Source organism: Fulmarus glacialis, unplaced genomic scaffold, assembly GCF_000690835.1.
Source record: "Fulmarus glacialis isolate BGI_N327 unplaced genomic scaffold, ASM69083v1 Scaffold40820, whole genome shotgun sequence".
Lineage (NCBI taxonomy): Eukaryota > Metazoa > Chordata > Aves > Procellariiformes > Procellariidae > Fulmarus > Fulmarus glacialis.
In genome coordinates, this window is record NW_009190332.1 from 1 (window position 1) to 8,934 (window position 8,934).

An 8,934-nucleotide genomic window follows, 5' to 3' on the forward strand; every position below is an offset into this window, starting at 1 on the left:
AAAAGAAGAAAAAAAAAGAAGAAAAAAAAGATTAAAAAAAAGATAAAAAAAAGGGTCCTAAAAGTTACATAAATCAAGAATTAAAAATTTAGAAATAATATAGGAAGCAAAAATGCTTTGCTGTGTATCAAACAGAAAAAGGATGCAAAACAAAGGATGCAAAACAAAGGATGTAATTCTTAAGACTGTTAACATACACTGAATCCACAACACCTGTTTTCAGAAACTGCGAATATTGCTTTTGTTCAAGGGTTATTTCTGAAGTTGATGTTATAATTAGCCAGACAGACTCAAGTGTACAGTTGCATCAGTTGTTCTACATTGTCATTTACTACTGTTTAAAGGCCATTTACAAAATTAGAAGAAGTTTAAGTACAATACCTTGTAGCCCATTAATTATAGAAGTAATTTCTATTGATTTAACTGGAGCTTGTTCAGTATTTTTGGCTTCAGTGCTGTCAAGTTTGGACCCAGTCTCTGGTGATGTGCTGGTGTGAAAGGGTGGTTTTGACAAACGTCGCAATTTACAGTTTTTAGGAGAATACTTCTCTTCCTTCTCTTTGTCAGTTTTATTCTATGTGAAAGAAAAGATTAAAAATTCTTCTCATTTGAATACATCTTAACATAGATTACAATTAAGCAATGCTTACCGTTATCTTAAACATTCAACCTGTAAAGGAAAGCTTTCCTCTTTGTTTAAAAGATTACAAATACCTTTCTATGGTCTGTGCCAAGACATTTATACCGAAGACAGGAACTTTGTCAACACTAAAACAAATGGGAAAGCAAAAACAGCCAATGCTCTAGGAGCAGTGGCACCGGAGGGCCAGGCTCAGCAGTGGCAGGGCAGGGCTACAACACCCTGCTCTGTCACAACAGGCAGGGAGCTCTAGAACAAAACTCAGGTTCCACAGGGGCCACAGTGCCAGGGCAGGTAGGAGGAGTGCTGACAGAAGGAAAAGCTTCCTTGGATCCTACTGCCCAAGGAATATATCATAACCTAAGCCTAAATATCAGTTTTAAAAGAATGAACTTTGAAAGAAATACTATGAAATAAAATGATAGTCACACATACATGGACTGGTCATAGGTTTGCTCTCCAGAATTAGCAGAGGGAACTCCCAAATTTCATGCCCCAGACTTGGCTCCCACCACTGATGATAAAATGGATCCTTCTCATTTGTTTTCTATAAGTGCATACATAAATTTCACAAAAAAAAAAAAAAAAAAAGGAAAAAAAGGAAAGAGAAGCTTCCCCTGCCCACCCGAAAGTGGGGAAAAAAAAACACCTGACGAAAAAAGTTCTAGTTTTTACAAGGCTAGGAAGCCATTTTTACAAGTCAAGCATTTGTAGGCCAATGAAAAGGTTAGAAAGGGTTGGGAATATGTAAGAAAATATTAAACCAAAGTTGGAGGGAACAAGGGAGAAAAAGGGAGAGAAACTACCTTTATTTTCTTTCGATGCTTAATTTTTGGTACATTTTTATCAGCTGGTCTCACTATCTTGTCTGCCTTTATCCATTCATCATACCTAAAAGCAAAAAAAATTGTACACATTTATGGTTTTAAGCAGATAATCACAACATCATAAAAGAAATTAATGGAGGAAAAAGAAAATTATTAACCATATAAAAACCGAAATGGAATTTGAATAAAGAAGTCATTTGTGTACTTTTCAGCATGTGGAGTTTCAGCTAAGGTTCAATTCTTTATATGCTGGGACATACAGGACAAAGGTTTTCTCACACTGATGGGTAAGAGTGAAAGCTGATACTTTTCCAGTCTGCACTGAACAGCGGGAAATCCATGCATACAGGTAAAACAAACTACCAGAAGGATAATTCTGTATGGATCTCCAAGAGTTATACTTTGTATATATACCGTAGAACCTTAACAATAAAATAAATTCTTACAACTACATAAAATATGACCAGTTAGCAAAAATAAACTCTTTTGAGCCTGAATATCTGCAAAGTGATATTTGGAGTGACTAACACTTAGGAGTCACTAACTTTCAAGTCACTAACTTAACACTAACACTTTTCAATTCGTTTTCAGTTAAATATTTCCATTTTATATCAGAATGATACTAGACAAAAACATATTAAATAGCAGCAACATACTAACAACAGGTGTCTAATTATCTAAGGCTGGACCTCTTAAATACAAATCCAAGACCAGAGAAGTACATTCTTAGTAAGAATATATTGTAACTATGGTACTGTACTTGCCAGTTTCATTGTGTATTTCTGAAAAACCTCAAGAATCAATTGAAACAACTTTTTTTTTCTCCCAATAAGCATAATCTGCTGTCCTATTTCAACTGTGAATTCAAGAACCGTCAGTTAAAAATTAGTATGCATTAACTTTCGCCCCAATGTACAGCCACACAAATTCTGACCCACCTAGGTAAACATGAAAACAAAGGGGAAGAAACCAACTTTAAAACAAAACAACTAAAAAAAAAAACACCCCACCAACACCCCCCCCCTCCCCCAAACAAACAAACTAAAAACCCCAAACAAAACCCCCAAAAACCTCACCACACACCCAGAGAACTAATACAAGATGGAGCCGAGCACAACACACTCATGACCATGCTGGCTTTCCAGCTGGGCTTACTTGACAACCATTCTGATATATACAACAACTGCTGATACAGTCCCAATTCAGCTTCTTTGCAACTACTGCCAATTATATCTACAATATTGACATACAAATTAAAAAGGATTAGAGAAAAATATGCAAGTTTCCAACTTGTCTTCCCGTATGCTCTAAGTTAAGATCTATGCAAGGGTTTCCAGAAGCTAAATACTGTATTTTATTATTAACTTAAATTTCACATAATAATACAGTGAAAAATGAAGTAGGAGTAGTCTCTGAAAAATAGTTTTCCAAAACAATTTCCTGGGGTTTTTTTCCCCCCTCCACATGACAATAAAAATCACAAAATCTAGCAGCAGACCATGCAGACTACAACATACCAAGATTACCTATTCTGTTGCAGATACAGCTGTAATTGTACTATTATCAAGTGACAGGTTGGTGAACAGGCTCAGATTTCTCTTCAAAACTGAAATACAACTCTGCAGAGTACTTTCCAGTATGGAAGAGTCCCATATTCTGTGAGACTGTGGGAAACCCTGTTTGAAGTAATTCAAGTCAAAGACGTGCTTTCCAGAAGGAATACTGCTAAGTAGATTGCCAAATGGACTTTGTAACCCACGTAAATGTAAGGGTATTTCATTAGGTCTAAATGCATGCAGGAAAACAGCACTAGGACTGGACAAATACACAGTGAAAAGCAATTACTCTTGACAGTATCCTTTCTGCCTCAACCATGTTGCTATAATACAGAATTTGTATTCACTCATTCTATGCATTTCCAATAAGAAAACAGTCTTCTCTATGCAAAGTCACTGCACACACTGCCCGTGATTCAAGGTAATTGTAGTGCCTGTTGGGGTGACAGCTGATAGACTAGGGGGTATACCGAAGCAAAGGAGAGAGGAAGTGCAGAATCTTACGAGAGTATCTGTAGATACCACAGGGTTTTAAATGTTACGTATTAGAAGCAGCGGTTACAACTCCTCATCTCAAGAAGCACAAATTGAAAACCTATGTGTGACAGCCACAGCTCCTGGCTGGAGCATATCCTGCTCTACTCCTGACTGCACCTGGAACAGCAGTCAGACCCTGCAAGGAAGCCCAGCATCACAGAAATCTTGAATCTTCTCCAGGGAATCAGATGCCCACACTTTACACCTTTGCATGGCACAGCTCCTTTCACTACTCACACATCAGATGCATATGGTTTGTCTAAACCTGTGACAATTGAACCTTAGGCTGAAACAGATCCTGCAAAAGGGATACATCCCAAGCCACAACTGACAACCTGAACCTAAATTACATTCTCCTCTACTGCATGACAGAAAAGTACCCGGGAAGCTGTACAGACGCCAGATGCCAAGCTGCATCTGAATAGTGTGTGTGACTCAGACTAGAGCCTTTCTTTATAGAACTGCACCTTATTAAAATAGGAATACTTACTTCATCACTAATCTTGCTTTAGTCAGCCTGTTCACAAAACAAAAGAAACCCAAAAACATTATGAAAGAAGTTCCTCAGCTCTCATTACAAGAAGCACGTGGTTCCAGAAGACCTGGGTCGTTTTACTGCAATGCCATCTTCCACGCTTGCTTACCTCAACTCCCTAAAGCGAGCAGCTGGGTGTGGAGAGGAAGGAGGTAAGATGGGGAGGTGTTCCTAAAAGAGTTTGCACAGACTTGTTTGAGAACCAAGAGGAGGGATTTAATAAGAAATTATTACTTACTGATTTTTTTAAATAAGGTTTCATATGAAAGCCTGGAATGCCTTCAGAAGAAACATCCCCTTTGCCTTACCAAAATGAAGACAAAGATGAGCCAGTAAGCAGAGAAGCTTTTCTGCATTACTCGTTAAAATGAATGCCTGCCAGAAAGGTGGGTTTGAATGGGAAGGAAGGAAGGAAGGAAAAAAGGAAGAATGAAATGAATAGCTATATAGCAGAAAAAAGTAATTACACATAAGAGTGTGTACTGATTCTATTACATCCATATGATTGCAACCTAAAATAAATCACAGCATATTCTCAGAGATTGCACAGTCAATCCTCCACAGAAGTACTAGAGGGGAAACATGGAAGACAGTGTACTTTTCCAGCCTCTAGATTTATACTAGCAAAGGTACGACTTTCTCAGGAAGACAAGTGACCTCAAGGAACTAGCAAGCCTTGGCAAGTTCACTGAAAAGTTCCAGCATACTGTCTGTATCTGCTAACAAGGAAGAATCAAATGTTTTCTTTGGTTGTGATCAAAGAAAGGTATTTAGTCTTATAACCAAATACTGAAATATAAGATGAGGACTCTGATTTTTTTAATTTTATTTATTTATTAATAATTCTCCCCCCCCTCATACACTACTCTAGAATTTGAAACCTGAAATTTGGCTACACATGTTCGCTTAATTTCAGTGGTTAACTGTTAAGTATAAAATTTGTATATTGTTAACGGTTCAACAAACCGAGACAGAAATTGGCACTTTCACATTCAGACTTTTGAAGGAAAGAAAGAAATGTTGAAAATAACAAGTCTTAGTTTTAAACACTTGAAACATTCAAGAATAACATGCCTTGTGATACTGTACCATATGACACAGAATTAAAACAACCTAAACTATTTTTGAATATGCACCCTCTGTCTTTAATTACTGGGAACATACTGCAGAAGAAATTCACCTCAAACATTTATACAATAAACTTTTCTTTGCACTGGCAGCTGAAAATTAAAATTATGACAGAAGGAACTGGCACTGTAGGCCCCAGGGAAGTTTTAGTTCCATATAAAACATACATGATTCAGAACATGACTGGCCTGTTAAAAGAAATACAGTTTCTCTCATAAGCTTTTTCTGGTTAACACGAGATAATGCAAACAGTTTTCTCTAACAGGGTAGAGATTTCTACCATTCCCTTTCACTACAAGTCAGGCTCCACTGAACACTACAATACTTTACCTTTATCAGAAACACATATCACCTGAATCTCAGGAGCTAACAAGATCCTTTAGCATAAAGTAGTGCAGCTGTATGATGCTGTTAAGCTATATTCCATTTCTGTATTTTCTATTTATTATTTTTAAAAAAAAGCTCCACAGTGGTTAGTGTCACTGGTTCCAGAGTGTTTAAAAAACCTAACAAAGCTGAATACCAAGTTTACCAAAATTCATTTCAAGTACCCCAAAGCATGTGCACGCATACAAAATTATTCTGAATCCCAGACTGATACCGAAGCTACCTTGTGATAAGAAACATCAGTAGTTATTTAGGATTCCTGCTCAAACTTCTGGGTTTAAAGAACAGGCCATTAAATGGCATAGTGACCAAAAGGGGAAACAGGAAAGTCAACTTTAAGGGGTAGGAGAATGACAGAATTTAAAAAATCCTGGATGATTAGAAAATCCTAGTTCAGTACATCCCATGACCTAATATTACAGTACTTGTCCCTGCTAAACACTAAAAGTAAGGAATGTAGCTACAATGAATAAGGAGAGGAGGGAATTGCTACCTATCCAAGTAAAGCAGTTATTTTTCCAGGATGTGACTGACTAAAATCCAAATCAAGTTATTACATCATACAAGACTTGTCTTCACAATACTAGAATATCAAAGCGTTTAGATGCTGCCTTAAGCTCAGGCTTACCCACTCTTACTGTCAAATCCAAAAATTTAAGTAATTTTACTTGAATTAAATTACACATTTAGCAGAGTCCACACACAGTCTTATAGCTAAATCTCAATCACTGCTGTCTTTTTCAGTGAAGAATCCTATTCTTCCAGCCCCTTTCAGAGGGCTCTTTTGAAACCCCAGGTAAGAATATAAATGTAAGTCCTGCTGCCAGAAAGACCAAACTCTCCTCACCTCTCAAATGAGTGCAAGTTTACTAAAAATGCTTTTCTTATCAAATACATCCTAGTCACAGAAATAATGCCTCTGATATCAGTCCATGGATTTGTTTAAAATGCAGAGTTCAAAAAACAGAATCTTGATTTCTCCTTTAAGAACCAGGGTGCTGGGATCTCCAAGGTGAAGGCTCATTTTTGACTTCTCATTTCTTCATATTTAAAGTGGTACCGCTCAAATAAAACTCCGATCATCTCACCTCATAGCATGTATAATACCATAGCATTTACTCAAAAAGGAAAATAACTTCTATGTTTACACATGAATTCCAAAACAAGAGTTCAAAAGCAAGAACCTCTTTGAATGCTACAGTAATCCTCAGTGAGTAGGATGCAAATTTCAGCAACTTACACTCCTAAGGCAAGTCCTACCCAATAATGACAGAAACACTAGTCACATTCCAAATCCCACCTTGAGCAGGCTGCATCTCCCCCTAGTATCTTGACTTCATAGCCCACTATGCTTACAAATGTTGCCTGAAGACAGTTTATGTGAAAGATCATATTCCTGTAGATCAATACGTATGTAGATCAAAATTCTGCAAAAGATCGATATCAAAACCGGCAATATCAAGACGTTTCTTCTCAGCAGTGGCTTAGGTGGTCCTGGAAATCACCAGGCCTAGATGCAAAGAGGTGTATTCAAGGGAGGGAGAGAAGTATCATGCTTCTGTAACTGTGACCTTTGCTAGCAGATCTTGCTAGCACTGAATAAATGAGATTTGTCCTGCCCTCTTGGTCAGAGGTAGGATGGTAATCAAAGTCCAGATGACAGAAGAAGGTCACGAGAGCCTCAGATTTTTCAGAAGAGGAATAATAAATAAAAAGTACAGCAGATTTGCCTCAGACTTGTTTTTTTTAAAGATCTATAAACACAGTAATAAAGTTTAAAAGATGGCAACTGAGGACAACGAGCAGATACACTAAAACTGAGGAAAAAAGCAGGAGACTTGGTGGCTTAAAAGCCACTCAGAAGCTTTAGTTTTCTCTACTGTTTTCAAAGTTACTTCAAGTTTTAAATGGCAAAAAAAGTGGTCTGAAATGGCAAAAATATATTAATACTTTAACTTATTTCTATTAACGCTGTATTAAAGACAATAAAAAGCATATACTCCTGCATATATTAAGAAAAGCATAAGAAGCCACTAGGCTAAGATGAGTCTTGTATGGAAGCCTGAGGCAGCCATGGGGGAAGGAGGGGTGGGGAGGGGTGGAAATCAGATCTGAATGAAATGCAATTATTTGCTGCACACTAATTCGCCAGTAAAAATCTTGTACTTCTCTTGTTAAATACCATACTGCTAGTGTACTCTCTGCTTCACTGAGAAGAGTGTGTACAAAGACTCAGCTAAATGCACTATTCAAATATTGTATGAGATAAAATTGGCTTAAGAGAGCCAGAGGAGGAATTTGTGAAAGAGTGAGCTGTCATTTGTTGTATGGAGAGATCTAAAAATAAGATGGGAATGAAGGAAGCGTTCTTTGAACAAGTAATTTTAAGATGATTTTCTAAGTAACTAAAGTACTGCATTTATATAGTGTTAAAAATCTAATAGTTTCATACACTACAATGACCTTCACAGAACACCAACACTGAAAGTTTAGGACTCCAGATCTCTATTCATTTAGTTTTTAAAATACACAAGTGTATTTTAGAAGTAATTCAAGAAGTAATCACTAACTAAAACTCAAGTTACCTCACGTTCCATCCACAGTAGTGCACCAAGTAAAGGACTTCTCCACCTTCGATGTCAGAATCTTTAATACTAGCTTCATACATTTTTTGATTTTTCCCTCTTCCATACCGCACTTGGACTTTCATGCCTGGTGGATAGCATTCAAACTCTTCTTCCTCATTGTTATTGTTGTCTTCTTCCTCCTCCTCCTCCTCTTCCTCCTCCTCTGCTTCTTCTTCATCTTCATCTTCTTCCTTATTCGTGTCATCTCTTGAAAGGTTTAAAAAATTGTAGAGTTAATATGAGATACTTCATAAGCTTTTCAGTTCCAAACCACATATATTGATAAATATTGTGGATGCATTAGAGACTGGGAACAGCAGGCTCCAAATATGGCCGAGTAATATCAGCAAAATAGGATATAGCTATACACACAAAATCCAGTGACTGTAAGGTGCAAAAAATGACTTGACTAAAAGAAAAAAATAATCCATCACAATCTGTATGAGCAGAAGTTGTTCAAACTCATCTTTATATGATTCCTTCATGCAGTCCCTTTGTTTAAATATCGTTTTTTTCAGTTCAAACTCATCCTTCTCAATATCAAGTTCCCTAAATTCCATTTTTCAACCTACAAGTTTTACAAGTGCTTCTTGAAACTTGCTTCCCCAAAAGATTCTTGCTTTATTAGAATAAATAACCTCTATCCCAACACCTTGAAGTGACTGCAACCAAAACCAGATTTTGGGGGTGGGGGTGG

The 8,934-nt window shown here is 37.0% G+C and overlaps 1 protein-coding gene across 1 annotated transcript; it reads right to left on the reverse strand.

Moving 5' to 3' along the window:
* Positions 1-381: 381 nt before the first annotated feature.
* On the reverse strand, positions 382-8,444 carry LOC104082189 (AT-rich interactive domain-containing protein 4B-like; the record flags this gene model as incomplete). Its single annotated transcript, XM_009585211.1, has 3 exons — positions 382-574; positions 1,447-1,531; positions 8,196-8,444. Coding segments are annotated over 3 exons (527 nt in total), but the record flags the coding sequence as incomplete, so codon positions are not given.
* Between the last annotated feature and the right edge of the window lie 490 nt (positions 8,445-8,934).